At 37.7% G+C, this 26761-nt stretch overlaps 1 protein-coding gene across 1 annotated transcript in view; it reads right to left on the reverse strand.

Moving 5' to 3' along the window:
* The window catches only part of ATG5 (autophagy related 5), an 84607-nt gene that overhangs the window by 49272 nt on the left and 8574 nt on the right, over window positions 1–26761 (reverse strand). Inside the window, exons 4-5 of the mRNA XM_074896108.1 lie at window positions 17477–17555; window positions 11417–11579 (exon numbers count right to left, since the gene is read on the reverse strand). Coding sequence (XP_074752209.1) covers window positions 11417–11579; window positions 17477–17555 — 242 coding nt within the window. The remainder of the gene's footprint in view (window positions 1–11416; window positions 11580–17476; window positions 17556–26761) is intronic.

Here is a 26761-nt window from a genome sequence, read left to right on the forward strand (position 1 = left end):
ATGAAAAACTTTCTAGTAAACTGGCGAGACAAAACAGAGTCAGACATCTTAGACACACCTCCACTGTGTGTACAGCACTGTCTGTATACATCCAAGCTAATTCATCCTCATAACTTTATACTGCTGATATCCAAACACCTTTCCGAGGATAGAATATCTGTACTACAGGAAACTGAGCTGGGTATAAGAAAATTAACATAATTTTTTAAAGCAAGCAGCACAAAAAAGCTATCCAGTTTGCATACTGATATAACCTCACAAGATCTTTTATTAGCATTACGCGCATTGGCTGAATGCCAGAATCCTAAAGCTCCAAAATACAAAATCAAAAAATAACTGTTTTCGCAGAACCCTTAAGACTCAAAGCTCAAAACAAACAAACAAAAAACCCAACACCACCCAACACCTCCCCTCCCCCAATCCCCTTGAAAATATAAGTGAAAGGATTCATCATTCTCCCATTTTTGTGTGTCAGTACCTCCTATTTATGCAAAACAGACTTAAGAAAGCTACTAAAGCTATGATGAGCGATAAGAACTAATTAGTGCTTTGGCTAGACAGGACTTAAAGACAGAAGGTGCTGGCCGGAAGTTTGACAACCAAAACAAAACTGAGTTTTCATCAAGCCAGTAAACAAGAAAGAGCTTTATACCTATCAGCAAAAGCACTTTACACACTCATCTCCCTCCCTTGTGAAAAGCTGATGCAGTCTACATGATATCTAAACTCCCATAACAGTCAAATCTGATTACTTTTGTTTTCCACAATCCGTTTTTAAGAAAGTGCTTGACCGATGCGTTAAAGAGTTTCTGTATTAGCAAAAAACAGTACTTGCAAAAGGCAGATGTTCATATCTGAATAATAATATTTAAAGCAATGGCAATAAGATTTGAACAGAAGTGAAATTAGTGACAGTATAAAAGTCTCAGATGACTCTATTAATCATATTTTTTAAACAAGAGAGGATGGTTGCTATATAACTACCTGAAGTAAAATATAAAAACTTCTCTCTGTGTTTTATATCAAAGATCAGAAAGCTAATAACCAAATAATTCAAGAGAGATCCAATTGAAAAAAATCAGCTAAATCACTTGTATTTTAAATATTTACTTAACAGAAGTGCAATCACTGAATGCTCAAACAACTGACAGACATTAGCCTTCAGTGATAGAGATGCACAGAATCTAACCAGAGCTTTGAAAATACCTATTTACATATATATAAATAGTATGAGTTGGCAAAAACTACAAGGACTTAATGTCATCCATAACAATAATCTCAGTACACAAATTCATTAAGCAACAAATTAAATCTCAAACATAAATTTACAAATACACTATGTCACATCATGCATTCAGGGCTCAGAAATCTATAATTGAAATTGTTCATGCCTTTAAAGCACCCTTTAAAAGAGTTTTTTTTAAAAAAAAGAGTGTTAGAGGTAGACACTTTGAGAATTGTTTCCTCCATTAAGCAAGACTGGAGAGCCTTTAGCAGTCATTTAAATTAATCCAATTTTATAACTGTGATATTAAAAAGTTGTTGGTAACTCCAGTCACAGGTTGTAGTTAATAGTAACTGCTGAACCTTTTACTGTTAAGCAGTTTTAACTAAGAATTATTAGTTCCGGCTGAAATTTTGAAGGCTGGGCCTCTTTCTCAGGTTGAGACCTGGGGGCAAAGTTCTTCAAACAGAAAAATTGGTTTCACTCGTGCTACTGTCTTACAGTCATTCTCTGAAACTCAAGTGCTGTCATGCTTCAAACAACTTGAAATTTCACATGGATCTTGATGTTAAATGCATCTCTTCCACACCTGACTCTACGAAAATGGTAACCAGAATAGATCACTGTGAGGGTAAAGGACACTGCTCTAGTGCTTGCAATCAACATACACGTTTCAATGCAGCAGAGCTTTAAATCAGCATACACAAAGAATATGGGCAATTATCACTGAATGAGAAATTATATCTACAAGTAACTTTTGATAAGACACAGTGGTCACAGCATATAGCCAGTTAAAATGGAATTCCCACTGTTCCACAGTGGGTGAAAGAACTAGAAAAACCCCACCCTAATGTTTAAATTTATCAACAGAAGTATCTTAATAATAAGGAATTATTTTGTTTCTGTATTTGACACTGGTCCAACTGCTATCACAGTGCTGACTCCAGAACTGGATATATTTCAAGAAGGCTATGGAGAAGGTTTAAATAATAGGAATAATTAATGCAAAAAGAGGGAAAGATTGTTTAATTAAAAAAGAAAACGGTAATTCACAGCTTTTATCTTCCAATAGCTTTTTAGAAAGTCAAAAAAGTGAGAAAACAGGTATAGCCCTCAGGGTAGCACATATGCACGTTTTTTGTCTGGACTATTCATGGTTTCTTCTCAAAAGCTATCTAGCTGTATAAAGTTTTTTTTTAAAAAAAGCTTGGAATTTAACTGTATCTCTAGCTCTATGCAAACAATATCAATTTGCAGCTTGCATAAAAATGTGTCCAATCCTTGATTTTAAAAAACACAAAACTTTTGTCTACTCTCAGTGGTTCACCACTGTTTAATAACCATATGAACCATAGAAATGATGCACAGCTAGAAGTACTTGGGCAGAACCAACCATAGCATTAACTAAGAGATCAAAGACTCTCCAACTGATGTATCAGAACCATACAAAACCTTTAGATTGGAAATGCCTGTGGAGACCAAGCTTTGGTATAAAAGCTCCTGCCCTCCCCGCCCCCAATAAGAGCGAGCTGTCTGCACAAAGTTAAATGAGTTTGCTCAAGGCCTTGCCCAGGGAAGCTGTGACTGTCTCCACAGGTTTCCCCCAGCCACTTTCACTCCCCCACCCCAACTTTCTCCTGCTGCAACTTGTAATCATTTTTGTTTGTAATTGCCCAATTCCACTGTCAATGAAGGCATGTCTGAGAGGGGTATGACTCCATCTGCTCTACAAGCCTTCCTTTTAGGTAGTGGAAAGCCGCTATTAGATCCACCTTCAGCCTCCCTGTCTTCTGGCTAAACAAGGCAGTTATCCCACTCTCTTCTAATACAGCACATGCTCCAGCCCCTAATCATCCAAGCAGCACTCCACTGGCCTCTTTTGTGTTTACCCACATTTCTTTTGTCCTGTGGTCCCAAAGAGGACACAGCATTCCCAGTGCAGCTTTACAAGTGCTGAGCTGAGGGGAAGAATTACTCACCATCTGGCTATAGAATATAGGGGGCACAAGGGCTAAAGCAGCTTCCTCGTTAATCTTCATTTCTGTAATACCACACAACAGACTTTTCATTCAGCTTGTTGTTCACCATTACCTACTTCCACAAAGCTGCTTCCTAGTCAGTCCCTAGCCTGCCCCAATGCATAGGGCTTTTCCATCCCTGGTGCAGGGCCTTGCACTTGCGTCTATCAGCTCCAGGAGGCTCCTGATCACCTCCTGCTCCAGCTCCTCACTGTCCTGAATGGCAGACCTGCCCTCCAGTCTATCAATCTCTCCCACCAATTTTTCATAAACAGTCATAAACAAACTCACTACAGGCTTAATCAGCCACATACACATACATATATTCAAACAAACTGTACTGTTCAGAGATCTACAGCTGCAAGTCAAGGATACAAAGTGTATTTTCTTAATGTAAAGCAAGTGCTCTAAGAAGCATTGTGCTTAACTGTTACAGCCAGAAAAGAGTCTTCTCAGAATTATCAATTCTACTTCCACATTGTTTCCAGAAAGACTAAGACTCTACGTGCATACATAGTTCTACTGACTGGTGAGAAATTTTAACAAATTCTATAAAAAGTTAAAGTTTGTGCAGTATGCCTCAAGCATGAATCAGCTTTCTTGATGAAAGATAAATACCTTAAACACTTCAAAACTAACTTTACTGTGCTATTCAGAAACAATATTTACAGCTGGTTACTCTCATTTCTCAGCTATTTAAAGACCTGTCTCTAAATGACTTTAGGCCATCTAAACTCATTGTGCTTATTCTTGTACAACAAAAACACAGATAATTATAATTATCAAATACTTCAGGAAGACTCCAATACATATTTGACTCTGGCTCACCACTACAGTTCAGTGCCATCCTTTTTCAGAACACAGTTTGAAATACTGTGTGGCATCATTCAACATAAGATTTTCTTTTTCTTTTCTATTTTACATATTGCCATCATCCACAGTTAAAATATTCTTGCTACTGAATGCTTAGGTTACTTGGGTATTTTGACAGATCATAGTATATAACACAAATCCACAACTGAAGAGAGCACACAAGTTTATTAGTCTTTTCAGACTATCTTCAGGCACGAGTAACTATCGGATAAGAGAGATAGGACTTTAGAACTGTTCTGACAATGTGACAGAAACTAGCTACAGAAATATGCGGAAACATTCTTCATGTCACAGATACAAAGTAACAACATTCAGCATAAAGGTACATATCTGGACTAGTTATAATTTTGCCCTGTAATTACAACAGTCACTATCTGAAATACCTCTGCCATGTGATGTGTCTGTTAATCTTACATACCCTCCAAATTCACATTCAGCTTGCATATTGCTATATAATACCACAGGAAAGCAGTAGAGATTGTAAAATTTGAAAGTAAAAAAACAGATAGGCTTTACTTAGCCAGTCCATGCAAAATTAGACATGGAATCACCACAAAATTTATTTTAACCAGCTCAAGTACTAATAATAATAAATTACAGTGGTATGGACCTCAAAGTTGGCTACCTAGGCCTGTCACTCCATTTTTAATACTATTATCATGTAAATGAATTAAATCAATTCAACTCTGCTTGCCTATATTGCATTATAACAAATATCCAACAACAGCATTGACAACCAGAGAACAATTAGGAAAAACTTCCTTATGTATACTTAGCTGTAAATTCTAGTTAAAAAAATACTAATTCATAAGCTACACTATAAATTGAGCTATGAATGCAACCCAAGAAAAAAAAAAAAAAAAGGTGTGTGTGGGGGAATCCCTCCCCTAATGCTGCACAGTTAGGTTTGAGATAAATGTGTTTAACACTTTTACATTTATGCTATAATTTATCCATTAGCTTTTAGAGCAAAGTAGTGTGCTGAAGAAAAAGAAATAAAAGCACACTGCCTAAGTTTTGCAGGTTAACAGGACATTTTGAAAACTGTATGACAAAGGAATATTTTACTCTTCAGATCCAAAAGGTCTTTTCCCCTTGTTTTCTTCTAATATACACAAGGGAGACATACCTCACCAACATTCTTTTCACTTACTAAACGTACTCACGAAACAGAAGTTTCACTTTAAGTATACTGTTTCCTTAACACCACCTCCATTCATTTCTAGCTCATCAATTTATCTGGAAAAGATTCAGGGGAAGATGATCATCAAGACGGGCTACTTTCATTCCTTTATCCAAATACGAAAATTCATATATCCTACCAAAATTAAACCTAAAAGCAGGTGATGTCAGTAGGTACTGTCACTTAAGTGAAAAAGAAAGCTCTGATAACGATTAAAAATGTGTGTAATCCATTTTAGAGACACAACCCACAGGTTGCGTAGGAATAGAGCAGTAGGGCTTGTTAGAGACTTCCCTAAGTCAAAGGAAAAAGGAGTTCTGACAATTTTACCCATTGTCCAGTTCTCTGCTCCAACTCTAGATAGTCTGGATATTTTAACATCTTTGCCTCTAATTATACTCTGTTTATATATATGAAAATAGAGCAGCATATCTCCATATAACTCACTAACCTACTTTGCTTTCCCTGTACTATGCTTTTTCTAAAATATAGCTTTTCTTAAAAGTTAAGGAACATTTATATTAATGCATCTGTCAAATTCAGGAGTTTACTAGCAGAAAATTACTTAGAAGCATTTCAAATTGCAAAGTAAAAAACCCTCAACAACTAAAGTTAATTTTAAAATTAAGTCCATTTTTTAGAGATTGCTTACTTTGAAATTTAGTTAGACCTTACATGTCTTCCAGAAAACAACATATTTTGAGGGGTAGGGGAGGAAGGAAAGCAGGAGGTAGTAAAAAAATAAGGGTTCTGCATCACTTATGCCTAAGTAAAATAGATTTAGAGAAATACAGTCAAAGATTCTCTCAACCTGAATCCAAGTCTATCAAGTATCTGAAAAAACTACGTAAAATGGGAACAGTGAAGGTAGAGAATCAGCTTATTTGTGATTTGGGTTGAAGATAAAAGGCACACCTGCTTTAGCAGGAAGTCTGGAAGGTGCTATATTTCTGAAGAAATGATAACTTTCCAGTAGGAAGAGAGTCAAAATAAAACACAAAGCCCCTGAAACTGCAACAGGTATATAAATTCAAACTTTCCTATACATATGAATAGATTATATGGTTGGCAGATTACCTGTGCCAAAGATGCAGATACCTCCAAGCTTCCTCCCTCAGAGTGTAACAGTTTTCTTTAGACACATGGACATCTAGCACAAGATGGTGAAAACACTAGAAAGCATCTCTATCTCTGTCTACCTATCTCTAGACAACATCCTCTCATGGTGGAGATTTCAGTATGAAGTAACATTGTGAGTGCTGGGTTACCTTTTGCTTTCCTCCCTTTTCTGCCTTCATGTAGACCATGTCCTCCTTTGGGACCCACCAGTTCTCACTAGCCTCACAAGCACAGCAGCTCTGCTCTGCCCTCTTGTTGAGAACGTAGCAGAGAAAATCAAGGGGAGAAGTCAGGCTGCCATTAATTCCCCACCTTTGCACTGTGACAAAGGGCAGCAATGCAAGTAGGCGCCAGGCCAGCACAGAAGAGTAACAAGGCAAAAGCCAGTTTCGGGGGGGATGACAGTTTAGAATCATGATACTGCACCTATACGGGTGAAGCATTAGTTTAGTCATTTGTGCAGAAAGGCTGACAAGCCACTAAACACTGCAGAACTAACACTGAAGTCTAGGTTACTATTCATTACCAGAAAAACCCCTACAACCAATTAAACCCCAAACAAAAACCACCAACACCAAAAAAAAAAAAAAAATCCCTGGGAAGGCCAGTTCTGATGCATCTGATTCATTCTGCAGGTCCAGCCTGTCTGAACCTAGCCCCGGCTCAGCACCAAAACAGTGCTAGGCTGCCTTTTTGCAGAGCTATTTGAATCTGTCTACACTGCACCCCCCAGATTTCATAATACCAGAAACCCCAGTGTTTGGTGTATGCCATGCTATTTTAACTCCAGAATAAGCAGGTACTGACAACTAATTATGAGAAAACTTGATGCATTTCCAGGAATTTTCAGCCACCAGCCCAAAGGTAATGGCTTTTTTTTTTTTTTTTTTAAATCCTCTTTTAACTAATACACCAATTTTTAAAGCTCAAAAGAATTATTTAGTCTTTCTTCACAGCTACCCAAATCTCTACAAGATAGAACATGGAAAGGTATTACCATTTTGGTAGTGATAGAGGAAAGAAGGAAAAAAGATGGCTTTGTGATTTAAAAACTAATGGCTGCTTCATTCATTCTCCTGTTAAATACCTAAAGCATTTTTAAGTACATAATGCTTAATTTAAGTTTCAAATGATCGGTTGAGATTATAGAGATTTGTTCAGCTACCAAAGCACGCTCATCATCTCAGACTCACATAATGAACAGCATTACTCCCACAGTTATCTACTAAGAGGAGAAACATACATATCAAACCTGAGTAGGCCATGTGCACACAGCACAAGAGATGCTGATAATGCATGGCACTTTCTTTTTGGTAGTTCAAACATTTCTAAATAGCAATGTGATAACCCAGAAAAAAACCCCACAACTTCTGCCCCTCAAAAATGCAGGACTGATTTAGATACAATTTAGAAATAAATGCACGACAACACAGGCCTGATTCTGTCAGTAAGACAAGAAAGAGAACACATGCATTTATAGATAAAATATTGCACATTCTGAATGCTTGCAGAATTTTCCTCCTTTAATAGGAGCAATTCAATATGGTCACTTAACTTTTCGTAAGCCCTACAGCATGCATGAGCATTACATTATTTTTCCATAATATTTTCAGTAAAATGACAACTTCATTATATTTTATAATATTTAAAGAAACCTCAAAAATGGTTATGAGGTTTTACTGTTTATATCCCCTGCTAATGTATCAGAAATCCAAGTCTAGTCTTCACCTGTTATAAAGGATGACTGTGAAAATTTGAGGGTATGGTTGCTTATGTCTCTCCACAACTGATGAAAAGCAGTTGTGTTGAATTGAAAACTCCTCCTTTATCAAAACCATTGTATACTGAAGTTACAGATATCAATTCTTTGAACCATGCAAAAAAATACAGCTCTCCCCCTAAAAACAGTTGAGGTTTCATTTCTTTGATCCTGAGTCATCACTAGGCCCACAGAGTCTTAATGTTTCAAAGCTGAAAGCCTTTATGTTTCCACACAAAAGGAAAGAAGAAAAAAACACTGACTTGAAAGTCCTCTTTATTCATTATAAAAATGGCCATAATACTATTAAAACAAGAACAATAGTAACATTTTGCATCTATTTTGACCAAAGAATTTTATCAATTCTTACAAAGGAAAAGAGGTGATTATAGCTATATAGCCTGTCTTTATCACTTCCCTACCAGAGTCAGACATTTATGACCCTGATCAAAATTAGGGCAACACAGATGTACCCATTCCGAAGAAGTGTTCTAGCTAAGAAATATCTGGTTTATGGATGAAAACTGGCTAACTGAAGTGTGAGGAACAAGCAAAACCACAGCACAAGCAATAGACAGAAAGGTATGTTTATCTTTCTGATTTGGTAGCAAGTTAAAACAAAATCAGAAATGGTAGGAGGGATGTAAAGGTTGTTATGAATACCTACCAGCTGTTACCAGCATAAGATTTTGTCACAAATTCACTATTACAGCTCTTCCCCTAAAAGCCATTTACGGGCAACTGAGAAGTTTCTCATGCTACCTGTTCAAGTAACTTCCTTCTCAGCAGAAACATTTATACTCAATTACACTTGTAATTGGTAGTTACATTTCTCCAAACATGCAATTTTTTTAAAAAAAATATGTTTAACACATATCCTGTAAGTACTGCTATCACTCGTTAAACAAATAACACTTCCTATATTAAAGAATTGAAGAAAATTGTTTGAAGTTTCACAGAAAAAAAAAAGCCTGCAGATGTATCATTACTTACAAGGCAGTTATCACAAATGCTACTTTCTTTTCTTTTTTGTGGTCGTTCATTCTGTTTCACAAAGAGGTTTAAAACTATTACATCTCAAATGAAAGCCTATAAAAACATATTGAAAGATACAACATGCTTAAAAAGAGTTTTCTTGGTTTCACAAGCTTTTCTTGTTTCTCTTTTATGAAGAGCTGAGAAATTAAAATTAGCATTTGAAAGTATTCAAAAAATTATTTAAAATTCTCATTTAGGTGTTGGATTCCACAGGTGCGATTTCTCATTAAGTGCAGTGAAACCTTCTTGAAATCAACCTCGCTAGGCAACCTCTGTTTTTAACATTATAAAGCAAACCAGTAAAATCCAGATTTCTCTACAACTGAAGATACTCTTAGACAAATAATCAACTAAAAGGTAGAGCCTAAGATGAGCACAGAAAAAACACACTGCATATCTGTTCTCTTACCTTACATACTGAGGATATCGACGTTCTAGAACTTCTGATTAAGAAAGAACCTTAACTCATACCACCTCACTGTGTGGTCAACTCTTCTGCCATTATTATACTCATTACTCATTATAACTCGTGTTAGAGGTCTTTTCTTTTTAATTTTAAAAACCATTAATAAAAAGAGCACATAAAATGCACTGCTGAGAACGCTTGAGCATCAGGACAAAGTAACAGGATTTCTTTTTGCAATAAAGCTAGTAATTCTTGAAACAGAAAACAAAAGTATGTTGGTACAGCATTTTGCTTCTCTCAAACTAAACTTCTTGCAAGACAAATACTGTTACAGGAGAATACTTTTTTCAAACAATTATTAAAATTGCAGTTTAAGTTGACTTGTAACAATGTAAGCTTTAGGGAAACATCTATTTATACCCATTCTGGCTTCCAGTGGACCAGAACTCTTCATTTACTGCTAATTCACAGAAACGAATATATTATCAGTCAGTTTGCTGACTAATATCTATACAAAACAGAATCTCTCAAGAAGTACTTTGAGCTGAACCAGATAAAGTGCAATTTCTTACTTGATAGATTTTGCTGGTATGTACAGCATCCCTCAAGATTTTACCACTCAAATAGCAATTTAAGATAATCCCTCAATTTCTAACTTCCCCCGATTAAATAAAAAAAAAATAGAAACTAGAGATTGTAATAAGCACTTAACCTTCAGAATTATTACAGGAGTACCTTTAATATGACAGGTAGTACCACTAAAAAACAACAAAAAAAAGAATTAGAAAACCCACACACTCACTAAACACACACAATAAACCCAAACTAATTTGGAACGCCACTGTCTAAAGCAAACACATGCCTCACTGCATTCAAAGTTTATTTTTTTAATTCAATTTTCCTTACAAACATATGTGAAGATGTTAATTCTAAGTGTTTAGTTATTTTGTATCTCAACATAGAATAAACACCTTTCTGCTTACAGCTTCCCTAAAATAAATTTACGAGTAATAATACCAATGACAGTTTCAGGAGATGAGGAAAAAGACATTGAAAGTGGCGTTACCACCCATTCCAAACAGTAGTTTCTGAAATACAAAGCTTTTCAACTTACAGGCCTCTAAGAGCCATGATAAGAAAGAGGAGACACTAAAATCAAAAGAAGTTATATTTTGCACTGCAATATAGATTCATGTCATCTGTGCAAAGTAAGAACACTATTTTAGAACATCATGTTCTGAATTATTTCACTGATTTTTTTAAAGTCAATACTTATCTATGCAGAAATCTTTGTGAAAGCCATGGTAATATTAGCAATTAAAAAAAATGGCAGAGGGAAAAGTAAAATTATTAATCTAGTGGGCAACCTGTTTTTGAAGTTTACCTGTATTGTTTATCACTGACAATCCTTAAGCATTAACTAGAAGAGACCACCTTTTTTACTTTACAGTCCAAGATCGTCAATAGTGAACAACACTTACAACCCAGGTGTCTCACAAATAAAGACCATTAACTGCACAAAAGTATATTAGACAATATTTATCTATGTATTTTTTTTCATTGATTGTTAAAATAGAGTCATGACCCAATTCAGTTCCTTGAATAACTCAAGCCACATTTAGATTATCACATAAATGGTGACTTTAAAAAAAAAATCTATCTTATCCATGACATTAGACTAAAATTCTGCAGAACAATGACATTTTATATCCTGTACCATAACTAAAATTTGAAGAAATTTATTTATTAGCATGCTAGACCTAAATATAATTAATACTTGATGCACTGTATTTACCATTCTGTAATCCCATCCATAGTTGCTTATGATCTTTTTTTTGCATCTCATTGATGACTTGACTTTTGTGCTTTAAAGCATCTGCTTCTTTTATACAAGCCATAAAATGAGCTTCAATCACATCCTTAGAATGGCAGTGTAGAAGATCCTTTTCTGGAAAATTCTACAAAGAGAAGAGATAGATCAAGAGAAATAAATGCATCACATAGAATCTTCTTAGAAGATGAAGAATAAATTATAATTTTAATCAGGTTTATGTTTATACAAAAGCAGCACACTGGAATCTTCTACTTATGGAAAAAGGTAACAACCATTCTCCCACTCTGTTAACAAGAACTGTTTTGCAGTAAAAAACGTTTCAGGAAAAACAAAAGTTGAACAATTTCCTGCAAAATCAGAATTTACTTTCTATCACCCAACCTCAACTTCATAAATACATTTTAATACATCAGTGAATGTATTTAGGCTCTTATGTCCAAAATTCGGGAGACAGAGTTTTAACATGTCTTCAAGCAGATATTCAATTCTATGGCAATGAACAGGAGAAAAGAGGGCAAAGTAAGTGACAAGTACCCAATTCCTATTAACTCTCAATGGCAATTTAGCACCCATTTCCATGCAGACCTTTGAAAGTTTCCTCCATCATCATCCACCTATATGAACTATAGCATATATTATGCTTACAAAGATTTTTCCTTAAGAGTTACTGGAAACCCCTGTCAGCTCCAACTTTACCTAATACACATGCCTATTGCTATCCTGCGTGACTTGATTCTATACCCCTTTTATTTGCTCAGAGTTGGCACACTATTCAGCATCACAGATGCAGTTACCACTCCTCAGGTAACTTTTATCCCCTCAGTAAATGATAACTACCTTTCCAATTAATTTATTAAGAATGTTAATTAATGAATTAAAAATTCATTATTAAGAAATTATATTTTTTTTATAATATACTCATTCAGGTAGAAAAGAAGATTTCTTTGGAAATTAAGTAATCAGAAGTTCAGCGCTACACAGGTATACAGTTAGGGTTGTTCTTCCTCTTTTTTTTCCCCAACACTTAGTGTCACTTGCCATTAATACAAGCATTTGTTATCACAAATTAATTGTCTTTAGTTTTCGAACTAAAACCCAGCATATTTTATCCCCTCCTTATTAATCTTCTTTTCACAGTTGCTTATGACCGTGCTGAACAGTACAAACCCCCAGAGCCAAGCCAGAGTGGCGTCATTAGTACTTCTCTTTCTAACGAAGGCTTGTCACTTTTTTTTTTTATACTTTAATTCTCATCTGCTATTCCACAAGAGGATCTTTCTTCTTAACCCATTACAAATCGGCTATTTAAAAAAGCTTTTATGAGGGACTATCAAAACCATTTTAGAAATATAAATTCATATAGCAGGATATTTTTTAACCACTTTTACAACACAGTTAATGTGTCACAGTAGGAGCAATATAATGCTGGAAAATCACATGCCTTCCCTCCTCCACATAAACCCAGGAAAAATAGTGAAAACTGCTTCAAGCTACAAGAACTCAAAATATCCAAGAAGCACTAACAGTTGGCAGTATGAAAGAGAGCTGGGGATTGCCTTACCTGAAGGTAATTCTGAGAACACGAATGATAGTTCCCTCATAATTAGGTTACAGAAAAGAGTTGGAAATTAATTAATGGAATTTCATATAGTGATTCCTCCTTATGACAGTGAGCCCAGACTCTGGAAGCTGTGGATCAAAAGGATGAGTATCTTCCAAAAACAGGAGTATAAAGGGACGAGAAGACTGCTAATACCTTTTGCACTGAAGTATACACGGTTTGGCGTTGAACTCACAAAGGGAGTGCTATTGCTACTTAGGACTGATGTATGTGGAGCTGACTAGAAATCCAAGGACAGAGATAAAGTTGTTTCTCAAATGGGGATGGCCAACTAGAAAGACATTAAAGAGGACAGAACAGAAAGGAAAATTCTCCTGCCAGGGCAGACCTCGCTCCTTTTCTTCCCTACAAAGCTGAGTGTCTCAGCATAATTGGGCCCAAGATGAACAGAAAAACATTACTGGGACTGTTACTTGCCAGCTGACATATGTACAGTCCCATAGAATCCTTTTAGAAATTTAACTTACTTGCTCAGATAAAAAAAGTAAAGTGTGGTAACCAATCCAGAAGAAAAGAACAGTCAGAAATAGCATCGAGATCAAAAAAGTTCTTTACAATTCAAAAGTAAGACATGGGCATCCCTCAGAGAATGAGGCAATGGAATATACCAAATGCCAAGTAATACAGGAACCTAGAAGCTTTCACCATCAAAAGCTGAAGTTCTAGCTACATTTATGAAAACAACAGTTTTGTTACAAAAAATATTGAACTGTAGGGTCCTTGTTTTGGACATTCCTGTCTTTCTACAGGTAGGCATCTCCCTGATGACTTTCTTCTAATGAATTTCAAATTACAGGAAATGTCACTCCCTGGGGATGTGTTCCAGAGAACACACATGGTGTGGTCTGCAGAACAGCAAAGAAATATTTAAAATTGGTCAAAACTAGCTAAACTAGTGGAAAGAATCTAGTCACAGTAGTACAAAGGTGTGGCATGATTAATTTTCCCAGCTTCTAAGACATAACACTGTGGAAGACTGGAAAACACTCCTCCAATCTCAGTGCTGTCTACTCTTTTCTTTAGAAGAAAAACACTGACACATATCTATGCAGTACTGTGCTGAAAAACCTGAACATGAAAGTGATAACTTGGAAAGCAACACTGCTGCATCTACAAGAAGCATATGAAAGAATTTCACCTACATGAGACTACCAACAGAAAATATGGCACCCTCACTCATTCATAAACTAGGGCACAGAATAATAAGTTCTGTATTTAAATATAGAACATGTATGCTTGTATTTTCTTTCTTTTTTTTTTTTTTAATTCTACTTGCCTTCTTTCTACTTAAGGAAATAACTTTATTCAGGTCCCTGAAGAAAGAGACAATTGTAAACAAGCTGGTAGCCACCCTTGGCTATACAACTATGAGATCTGCAGAAAGTTTTAATAGATCCCATAAGCAGCTTTAATTCAAGTATTCATATTGGTGGCGTCTTACTCCCTCAATGTTCTGTATCTTTGAAAGAAAAGTTATTAAGGGTTGATTCTGATTTTCTTAGAAAGCTCAAGTAATACTGGTTTTGTTTCACATACCAGCAGACGCAGCATAAACTTTGTCATGAAGAAGTAGGTATCATCTGTACAGACAGGAGTACTAAATGACCTCTCACATAAAACTGTTCTAAAAACATTGCAGGTAATTTCAACAGTCTGGTTTCATAACTCCATTCCACCCATATTTATCAGTTCTAGTTCACAAAACATCTGTTTATACTGTGACAGTCTAGTTGCATTAGGCTACATTTACAGAAAACTACACCAATAACAGGGTATTAAAAACCATAAGGAACTTATCCAGTGGCAGGGGCAGCATCCATATATTTGTGTTTAGTTACCATCAGTGGTCTTTTTTACAAAAAAGATTAATTTAAAAAAAAAAAAAACCTCACTTATGCTTCTGGCTTCCACATGTCTCCTAGCAGTTCCACAATTTATCCATATGCTACATGGAAAAGTACTTCCTTTTCACTCCACCTCACACAATTTTTAACTAAGAAAATGAAGATGACAGCTGTTATACAAAACCAGATGCAGTCTCTCCTCCTCTACATCAGCTCATGGGTGGAGAAGCAGGCACCAGCAGATAAGGGCTTCAGCAGAGGAGGTCAGCCTTTCCCCTGGCACACCCGACTTCCTCTCCTCCAATAGTGCTGCTGCCATTGCCAGTTCACCACCCTCTACTGCCCAAAATCTGCAGAGTTGGTTACCATGCTGAGAACGTGAATGGCGCTAAGTACGCTGCAGAGCGGCATGAGATGAGTTTAAAAGGAAGGGATAGTTTCCCCCTTCCCCATAAAGTCACAAAGCTGGATAATAACAGCAACTTCCCAGACTACGACTTCTCATGATTCTCAAGAACTTAGCACTCCGTTCAAGCTCATCGTTCTACGACTATTTCAACTTTACTAAAGATACGAATACACGTTATTTTATTGCACAGTGGAAATACAAGTGAAGAAACTGTTTCTTAAATGCAAACAATAAGTGTGTTTATTATTTGGTCTGCATACGTAACACAGGAGGACAATTAAAGTATCTGTCAACTTTCAAACTTCTGCTGAATAGAAATAAACTTTTAAAATGTTTTTAGCTTTAAACAAAGAAAAGTGATGGAGGGGGGAAAAATGATTAAAAAAAACCCTCTTCACAGATGTTTGAGGTATCTGTTGGTGACTTCATGCTTTGGTAAAAGAAAGAAGGAAGCCATTACAGCAAAAGTTAAACCCCAGAAAAAGCTAATACTGTTCAATTAAGCCAAATAAAAATGATGACTCTTTGAAGATTAACTACAGACAAATGAAAAGAGTAATTCAGGCTGAAATCCCACACCTGAACTACTTAGCTGTAAGAAAATGTAACACACAAAAATGTATTGAATATTTTGACGTACTTTGATATATTTCAGTTATGTTTTGACTTTAAGAATTAAGAGGGGTTTATTTAAATAAACTTTCAGATTACATCAAAAACAGGAAGAGACATTAAGCAGGTGCTTAATCCAAGGTGTTATACTTTTTAAAAATAAATTACACCAGCTTTTAAAATAATACTGCCTTAGTAGTAAATTATTTCTGCTGATCTTTAATGTACACCCTTGAGACAAACTTAAATGAGCTATCTTTTGGCAAGCAGCAATATAAGGACATTAAAGTCAATTTACCACATGAAAACAAAAAGCACTGTGGTGCTGCAACTTATTTCTCAAGATGGCTCTACTGTGGGATAGCAACATCCACATGCTGCCATTGTTAATCTCCCAGAGCTCTCAGAACATGTAATAATTAAATCATGCTTTATGAAACTAGACACCCTACAGTTTCTTCAAAACACTCTGGAAGTTTCTTCAAGCTCTCTCTGACATATATCAGACAGAAGTGTAGCAATTACAGTGGTTTCAAAAACATCTCCAACTTCAGATTCAGTCAGTCATTTTAAAAGTTTCAACATGTGGAAATACGTATCATAAGAATGTATGATTTCAGTGCACACTTCCAAAAAAAGAATCGGACCACTCCTGTTAGCAAGACCTTTTCTAAAACACCTTCAAGAGAAGAATTGTTGAATGAAACCGTTCCGACCTAACTGCTCCCCTGTAAGCTTTTCATTTAATCTCAAATCTCATACACTAAAGTTAAGCCTATTAACCTAGCATTTTCCTTTGGATCTTTGCATTGTTTCTTTTGCAACAGAGAAATTAAAGTTTCAAAGTAAAATACCATGATTTCTAGTTGTGATTTTGACTTCAAAACATACCTGGTATTATCATCTCAATGCATTTCAGAGTATGAAAGAATCCTGCAACAAAACTAACCCTGTTCTTCTGAGCAAAGATCAGTAGTGCCATGAAGTCATACCTAATGGTTTTACAATGTGCAATCAAAATAATGTCCCTCCTGTGACTAAGCTGTCACAAGACCAAATGCATTTCACTCTGTTCTCTAGAGGGGACCCACACGAAGTACAACAGCATTCCCTGACTTCAAGGATTTCTACAGTATCTCATATCCACACTCATGTGCCTAAAAGGATGAGCACTTCTCAATCTTCCCAATCTTCAATCATCTCAAGGTGAATGGATTAAAACCAAATAAATTTCTTCCCTTATATACACACTCAACTGCACTGACAGTCTCATAACTTATTTTGAAAAACAATTCTGGACTTTTGGATTATAATAATTTTCAAATGTAAGTCATTTGAAAGCACATACAGTCCCCTGGAAAACAGCCATAGATTTACAGAAAACTCCAGAGGATTCCTGAAGAATGAACATTCTCCCCTTGTGAGTGATAACATTCACTTATTTATAAAATAACTATGAAACCTTGTCCTAGCTTTCAAATTTCATGTAATCCCATACTCACTGGTTCATAACTAAAGGTGTATTTCAATTTTACCTTGAAATGCACTGTGATGCTCCAAGGAAGGGCTGTATTTGATGCATGGAGATCAAACAACAAACCAATTGGATAATGCCTAAAAATGAAGAGATACTAAACATGAAAGCTGTGCATTTAACTCTACAAATAACAGTTAACATACTTGCATTTACATGAAAAAAACCTAGCTGTTTGACTCCCACAATTAACATTCATTATTGCTTACTCAGAAAGGTTATACAGGTGGGTACAAATGACTGACAGTTTCTGGCAGAATCAAGTCTGGAATTTACATGTTCAGTATCTAAAGCAGTGGTCTCCCAGCTGCACCCACAAAACACTGCTAGTTTTGCAACAGCATAAGTGGCCTACAGCTGCTCTGTGGAATCCTTCAAAACAGGATTTTTAGTTAAAAAGCTTGATAATGGTAGGAATTGCAGGTCTGACAGAAAAGTATACATGCTTTCAGATATTTAAATGCAATAGGTTTATACCACATTGACCCTTGACATTTCTTACCTCTCCCACCTGCCTAATGTTGTTGTGGAGAATAAGTAGTAAAATGAAAAAACCTGTAAAAGGGCTGAAAGAAGATAGATGAAGATGAACTCTATCTTTACTATTATCAAATGAAGAAGACTGGAAGGAGAGAAAAAAGATTAATTGGAGTCTTGCATTTCAGTGGTATTGTGGATTAAAGGAGTTACACAAAGAAACTGCTTTCTCCAAATATTTATTTCTGTATTACAGCATTGTCTACTTTAAATTCATCAGAAGAAGCCTCCAGCAATATAAGGAATATATATCACATACACAAAACTTCCATAGGCACTCTAAAAAGGTCTTTCTGCAAATTTTTCACAAGTAGACACTGTCAAGATTTTTCATAAAGTAGGGTTTTTTTTCCATTTAGCATACCAAGCTCCATTTGTTCTCTTATGTTTCAAAAAACTAAGAGTGTACTAGCTTTTCGTTCTACAAAGAGATAAACACAAACTGAACTGTAAACTCAGTAGCTTCACTGAATTAAATGAGGCTGATCACAAGACACTGTGCCAAGCACGTACTTAAGTTTTGAAAATCCACAGAGCAGTAACTGAGAGCATTGCTCTAAAGCACCTGTGCCAAACCAATTTCCTGACCTGCTAAACTCTCACACAATGGTGTTTTAGCACCCTCTACAGGTGAGCTAACCTGAAAGCTAAAACAAAGTCACCACAACAGCAAAATAAAAAAAAAACAAACAACAAACTGTACTATAATTCATGACCTTCCCCATGGCATTTGTAACTTCTTACAAGAAAGAATATGGGGAAGTATCAAGAAAGTATCTAGAACTGTGTTTTCCTGATACAGGGAATGTCAATGACCAGCTGGAGTGCATGGAGCTCTACCTGGGGGTGGATGGGTAGCTGATCAAGAGCTTATGGGTCAGGATTAAAAAGAAGGCAGAGATGGGAGATGTTACAGTGGGGTCTGCTACAAGCCACCCAACCTGGAAGACCAAACGGATGAGGCTCTCTATAGAAGATAGGAGCAGCCTCACATTCATAAGACCTGGTCCTCAGGGAGGACTTCAACCACCCCAACATCTGTTGGAACGACAACACAGCAGGGCACAAGCAATCCACGAGGTTCCTGGAATCCACTGATGATAACTTCCTTCTCCAAGTGATAGAGGAGCCAAAGAGGAGAGGTGCCATATTGGAACTTGTTCTCCCAACAAGGAGGGGCTGGTGGGGAATGTGAAGCTCAAGGGGAGATTTGGCTGCAGTGACCATGAAATGGTAGAGTTCAAGATCCTTAGGGCAGCAAGGAGGGCACACAGCAAGCTCGCTACCCTGGACTTCAGGAGAGCAGACTTGGGTCTCTTCAGGGATCAGCTTAGCAGAGTAGCATGGGATAAAGCCCTGGAAGGAAGAGGGGACAAGAAAGCTGGTTAATATTCAAGGATCACCTCCTCCAAGCTCAGGAGTGATGCGTCCTGACAAAGAGGGAGTCAGGTAAAAACACCAGGAGTCCTGCATGGATGAAGAGGGAGCTCCTGGACAAGCTCAAACACAAAAATGAAGCCTACAGAGGATGGAAGCAAGGACAGGTAGCCTGGGATGAATACAGAGAAACTATCTGAGCAGCCAGGGATCAGGTTAGGAGGGTCAAAGCCCTGATAGAATTAAATCTGGTCAGGGGTGTCAGGGGCAACAAGAAAAGCTTCTATAGGTATGCTGGTGATAAAAGGAGGAATAGGGAAAATGTAGGCCCTCTCCAGAAGAAAAAAGGGAGATTTGGTCACCCAGAATATAGAGAAGGCTGAGGTACTCGACAACTGTTCTGCCTCAGTCTTCATCAGCAAGGGCTCCAGCCACACTGCCCAAGATGCAGAAGGCAAAGTTGGGGACTGGGAGAATGAAGAACTGCCTGCTGTAGGAGAAGATCAGGTTCAAGAACCTGAAGATGCACAAGTCCATGGGACCTGATGAGATGCATCCATAGGTCCTGAGGGAACTCGTAGGTGAAGTAGCCAAGCCACTATCCATCATGTTTCAGAAGTTGCAGCAGTCCAGTGAAGTTCCCAATGACTGAGAAGGGGAAATATAACCCCATTTTTAAAAAAAGGGAACTACAGGCCAGTCAGTCTCACCTCTGTGCCCAGCAAGATCATGGAGTAGATGCTCCTGGAAACTATGCTAGGACACATGGAAAATAAGGAAGTGATTGGTGACAGCCAACATGGCTTCACTAAGGGAAAACTGCGCCTGACAAATTTGGTGGCCTTCTACAATGGGGTTACAGCACTGGTGGATAAAGGAAGAGCAACTGACATCATCTACCTGGACCTGTAAAAAGCATCCAACACTGTACTGTACAACACCCTTGTTTCTAAATTGAATAAACATGGATTTGATCAACGGACCACCTGGTACATAAGGAATGGGCTGGATGGTCACACTCACAAAAGTTGTAGGCAACAGCTCAATGTCCAAGTGGAGACCAGTGATGAGTGGCATTCCTCAGGGGTCAGTGTTGGGGCAAGTACTGTTTAACATCTTTGTGGGTGACAGGGGGATTGAGTGCACCCTCAGCAAGTTTGCTGATGACACCAAGCTGTGTGGTGCGGTCAACATGGTGGAGAGAAGGGATGCCATCCAGAGGGACCTTGGCAGGTTTGAGAGGTGGGCCTGTGTGAACCTCATGAAGTCCAACAAGTCCAAGGGTAAGGTTCTGCACATGGGTCGACCCAATCCCAAGCAGAAATACAGGCTGAGCAACAAGTGGATTGAGAACAGCCCTGTAGAGGATGAATTGAAGATATTAGTGGATGGAAAACTGAATGTGAGCTGGTAATGTACACTGGCATAGGTTGTCCAGGGAAGTTGCTGATGCCCCCTCCCTGGCAGTATTCAAGGCCAGGTTGGATGAGGCTTTGAGCAACCCGATCTAGTGGAAGGTGTCCCTGTCCATGGCAGGGGGGTTGGAACTAGGTGATCTTTAAGATCCCTTCCAACCCAAACCATTCTATGACATGATTCTATGATAAGAATATAGATAATGCATATCCACATTTATTACGATTCACTGCTAATGCTCAAGTTTTTACTACCAAGGATTTTTATTACTGTCAATCATGTCTTGAGTACTTCAACAGGGATTCAGCAAGAGTTCCATGAAAGAATGATTTTCCAGGTGAACTAAGTAACAAAAATCAGGTTTCCTTTGATAATTAAACATGAACAATGTTATCATGTAACTTTTAGTTAGTTTCCAACAAAATAGCTAACTATCAAAAAAAAGTATCAGTTCTTGGCCTACTTATGTATTTTATACTCAGTTGAGATTTCAGAATGAATTTCATGTACCCAAGCTTTCAAATCCTTGTGCTTTGCACAGTTGATATATGGGGTTTTTTTTTTGAAAGAGGTCAGCCCTAAATTAATTTTTTTCCACAGCAGAACACATGAGATTAATGAAGAGAGTAGACCATGAGAGAAATAGTTGTCTACTCAGAAGCACAGCCTTCCATTAAGAGTAGAGCTCACAGCAGGAGTGAAGTAATCCTGAAATATAAGATGTGCCCTGCTTCAAATTTAAGTTCTCACACACTGTCATTTAATCTAAAGTCGGTAGAAGCCTGAAGAAGCCTACACATAATGCCATGTTTAACTTCTTTTTGAGATGTAGTTACAAGCATTTTTAAGAGTCTGGAAATAATAGCACTCCATATAACAATAATGAAGCTATTCTTTATATTTACTTCATAATAAAACCTGGTTTCTTAACCAGGATAAAGAATTAAGGGAGGTACAAACAGAGAAGTTGAGAAGAAAAGAGGACTTGTCATTCTGTATATGAAATTAAAAAACCCCAACATTCCCTCACTCCATTCTTAAGAGTGTATCCACCTTGTGCTATGAGCCAGCATTCCTTCCTTAAAGATCTAGCTTCCAGTGGTACTGCTGCAATGCTGTTTCTGAACTTGTTTGAAAAATAAGCATTGCAATTAAAGATACATACAAATGCTCTCTAGAACCTACAGAACCAGGAGAATGTGAGAAAGAGAATTCAAAAGCCCAGAAGAGCCTTTAAAGATTTTCTCCCCAAAAAAAACAGAAAAAAACCCAGAACAACAGCAAGTGAAACATCCAGCCCAGAGGGTATAATTTTGAAAAAAACAGTATTGGATTGCTGAGATCAAGCTGGTCTTAACTAGAGTGGGAGCCAAGAACAGGCAGATTGTGCTGAATTTTCTCAAAGAACATAAAGGGAAAAATATCAAAGAGAAAATGTCTAAGAGATCACAAATCTTTTTTTTCCAGGTTTCTAGAATAATGATTGGTTCTGGAAGTCTTCAATCTATAGAAGTGTAGCAGCACCTTGACTTCCAGCCATTCTCAATTTATTACTGCTTTTATTAATATACAGAGGGTGGTTTCACAGTGTGAGAGAAGTGCTGGAAAACACCACATTAAGTACTTAAAATATTTTTGAAAGTGATAGATGGACAATAAGGAAAATTAATTACTACTTTTATACTAATTTCATTATGAATCCAGGACAAAAAGTGACAGCATGAGTTGGCGAGTTGTTTTCAGACCAGAATAATTTACTGTGGTAATTCAGTAAGACACATCACATGAACTAGTAAATCCACAACAAAAAATCCTATGCTCTAGAACTGTCTGGGGTACCAAATACATCAAATGGCCAAAATCTGGTGCTTAGGTATTTCTATGAACAAATGTTTCATTGAGGGAAATTTTGCCTGCATCAGAAGATAGTCTTACCTTTTCCCTTAGTATTCAGTATGAAATAATTTTTTCTTAGAACTTTTAAGCAAATGTTAGCATTTTCAAACAACGTGTCAGCTATGCCTGATCAAATGGTGCTTTGACCTTTTGTCTTCCACCGATTCCTGATTAATAGGGGTCAAGCACCCATCCACCTGCACAACTACCATGGCTAGAGCACAATCCACAGAAACAGGACAGAAACTCTGTTGAAGACCATGCAAGCCGTCAGATAGGATGGTAACAAGCTATAGGGTGTCATCTCCTAGCATCTGCTGAAGAAACCATCCCTGGCACATCAGAGGCCTTCACTCAGGCTGAGCTGAGTGAGGATGCAGCTCTCCAGGTTTCAAGCTGCCAGGAAAGCTTGGCACCTCTCCTGAGTGCTAGAGCAAGCAGAGAATATGTCCTTGCCTAGAGGACATTTGTGTGCTAGTGGAGGAACTATGTCACTAAGTTAAGGAAATGCAGGATGTCAGTTGGTTGCACAGCAGCAGGAAAGATAAAAAGAGACTGATGGCATCTTCACTGAGGTCTTGCAGAGGTGAGAGCCTGAACTCCCAGCTGCATGAAAGAGGGTCTGTAGTCATTGGAGTGGTGAATGGAGAAGCACAAGATGGTGAAGGTCGGAGTCTTGCAATGTCTGGCAAGAGAAGGCAGTTCCTTCTCCACCTGCAGTCAGTGCCTCAATAGCAGACAAGAGGCTGGAAGATCTGAGGAAGCATCAGAGCAGCCTGAACAGCACATCCACACCAAGAAGCAGCAGTCGTAGCAGTAGGAGACTCCCTCCTACAGGGGACAGAGCTCTCCCCTATCTGCCAATCTCCTTGCTACCTGCAGAGGTTTGCTGCTTGTTAAGAAGTTGCAGATAGACTGGCAAGGTTTGTCCTGCGTTTGGATTATTAGCCCTTGCTGTTCAACCACATGGGCACAAATCATAAGCACTGTAAAGGAACCCTTGAGTGTATCAAGAGTGACTATACAGCTTCAGGGGAAAGGTAGCATCTCCACAATTTTGTCACTGAAGGAGAAAGTCTCAGAGAGGCATGACTGCTGGTCAGTAACTGCAGGTCAACAACTGGTTGAGCAGCTGGTGTGACAACAAGGACTTGGCTTTTACGGCCACAGGACACTCTTTGGGGATAAAGGACTGCTAGGGAGAGATGGAATCCACCTAAATGGGACAAAAGTATCTTTGCCTTTAGGTTGGCCAGCCTGGTGAGGAAAGATTTAGAGCATAAACAACAGGGGTGTGAGTAACAACCTACAGACAAGTAGAAATTAATGGACATGGGTTGGAAAGCAAGTGATGAAAGATGAGAGATACAAGGGAGATCTCAAAATGATAAAAGAGGGTAGAAGAGAGTCTACCATAAATGTATGTATATAAATGCACACAGCTTGGGAAACAAGCAGGAGAAACTAGAGCTCCACATGCAGTGCCATAACTGTGACAGAGTTGGGCTACCTGATATATGGTGAAACAGCCTGCACAACTGGAATGCTATTGTAGATGGATGGATGCAAGCTGCTCAGGAAAGACAGGCAGGGTAGATGAGGGTTGTCTTCCGTGTGAGGGAGCAACTTAAATGTATGAAACAACAGGCAACAGGTTGGTTGAGATCTTGTTTTGGATCAGTGGAGAGATTAGTAAGGGCAACATCATGGAGAGTTTGTTACAGATCATGTAATCCAGTTGAGAAAGTAGATAAAGTCTTCTTTAAGGAACTCAAGAAGCTCTGACATCTGTTGGAAAAGCAACATGGTGGGACACAAGTAGGCAATATTTCTTGATGCAGGTATTGGATGGACCAGAGCTGACCCGCAGCTGAATCTTTTACTTACTAACAAGACAAAATTGTTCTGCATGTGATAATCAGTGGCAGCTTTGACTGCAGTGACCGTGAAATGTCAGAGTTCAAGATCCTGGACAGACTGACAAAGGAGAGTAAGCGAAATACAGACCTTTGACTTCACTTGCCACTTCCTCCTGGTGTCCCTGCACAGTTCAGGCTCAGCCACCTCAGATGCATCATTGAACAGAGGTTCAGTCTCTCACCTGTAGCCAGAGCACTGAAGCTATCCTGTAGTTACAGAAATGCAGGTGGAAAAGAAGCCTCCCTCGTGCTGCCAGAGGTCACAAGCTTATAGCCCTTCCATATCTTAGGAGACTATTTTCCAGTACAGTAATCACTGACTCTGCCTTCATCTCCTTTAATGTCATTGTAGGTTTAGGCTCCTGTAGCAGCACAATCTCTGAGAAGATCTGATCCACCTTTTTTATAGTCTCTGGCGCGGCACAGTTCGATGACTTCTTCCTGCAGCTCCTTAACTTGGTGACACAGACCCTCCTGAATCACATGCCTCCTGCAGGCAAGGAGACCATCTTCCCCTGTGCCAACAGCCTCAGCAGGAGGCATCAGGCCCCTGTAGCTCCAGATCTGGAGAACTTCATCCTCCTTCAGGAGCCTGGCCTGAGTGCCATGAAGTTGAAACTATGTTTCAGACTTCCTCCAAAATCTCACTGGAAAACAGAAAAGTTGCAGCTGTAGACACACGCTACATCCCAACCACCTGGCTGAGACCAGACACACTGTTACAGACAGACTGTAAGCAATATGACCTCACAGTGCAAAGTAAACAATTAGAATAAGCAGTATCATTAGCAAATGCTATTTGATTCTGAATGCAGAAGTTACATTTAATGCTTATTATTCTTTTCCTACAAACTGCTAGCTCAATCTAGTTCTCAGTTCTGGTATTTGGGTCTTCCTTGGAACAAGCTACAGCTATTTAGGGGATTACCAAAATAATGGTTTGAAGATAGTATTTTCCTTCTAAAAGCAATTCCACTGAAATCAGTATATTCTGCCAGGAACAGCTCCACTTAGATTTTCTGAAAGATCGGAGCCTTAATTAGGATATCATAAATACACTATTCACTTTAATTTCAATGTTCAATGAGTTTACTAACACTTAATTTTAGAATTATAATTTATATTTTTACTCTATACCTACATTCTATATTTTTTTCATTCTAGTTTAAACATCATAGTATTTGAAAACTTACAGAAAATACAAATGTATTTTTGGTTGAAGTAAAAAGCCTCTCTTTCCTTTCTTGTTACAACTTCATTATAAAGTTTCCTCCCATTGTCTGCCTGAGATTATGAATAAAACTTGGTACCTTGCTGTTTATTTAGAGAGTATCCATGTCTCAAGCTCACTACAGCACAGCAAGACACTAACTATTGTTAAATTCCAGATAATTTAAATAGAAGTCTAAAGCTGGTTTTGCCACCCAGTTCTGAAAGAGTGAATAAAGCTAGTTTTTATGCTTCTCTATTCACATATTTTTCAAGGTTTACACTAGGTTGGTCTCAAAGAAACAAAAGACTAGAAGACATCTACTGCATCACCAAGTCTAAAGGGACTTCATGATGTGATGCTTGCTAACCACAAGACAATCCAGGTTCAAGAAGCTAAAACAGTCACTGATTGTTTTCTTTCCTATTATGATACAGGAAATAAAAAGAGATAATAAAAATCTCTTCAGCATTCAAAATACTAAATACTTTCTGGAGAGCTGATGCTATCTCTACAGAGCTAGCAAACACTGCAGCTCTCAAAATGTTTTCCTTAAAACTCTTTATGGCAAAAATAGGAAGATATAAAATCTGATGAATAGTATTTATGAAAACCAAGTAAAGGAAACAATGTCGGTCTGATTCCCCAACCTCTCAGGAAAAAAAAAAAAAGATTTAACAGATCACATAATAGAACAAAAATAGAATCAACAGCAATTAGTTCAATAAAGTTGAACTAACTGAATTCAACAAAAGCCAGTGCATCAGTATCAGATTATCTATTTTACAGTACAAGCAAGTATCACACCAGCAAGAGGTGATGGTTATGCACATTTTACTATCTTTAAGCATATATCCTGTTTGCATTCAAACTCCAAAAATAATACTCCTTATCTGTGTGATTAGGCATCTTTTAAGAAGGTAAAATAAGC

This window comes from Athene noctua, chromosome 1 (genome assembly GCF_965140245.1).
Source record: "Athene noctua chromosome 1, bAthNoc1.hap1.1, whole genome shotgun sequence".
Classification (NCBI taxonomy): domain Eukaryota; kingdom Metazoa; phylum Chordata; class Aves; order Strigiformes; family Strigidae; genus Athene; species Athene noctua.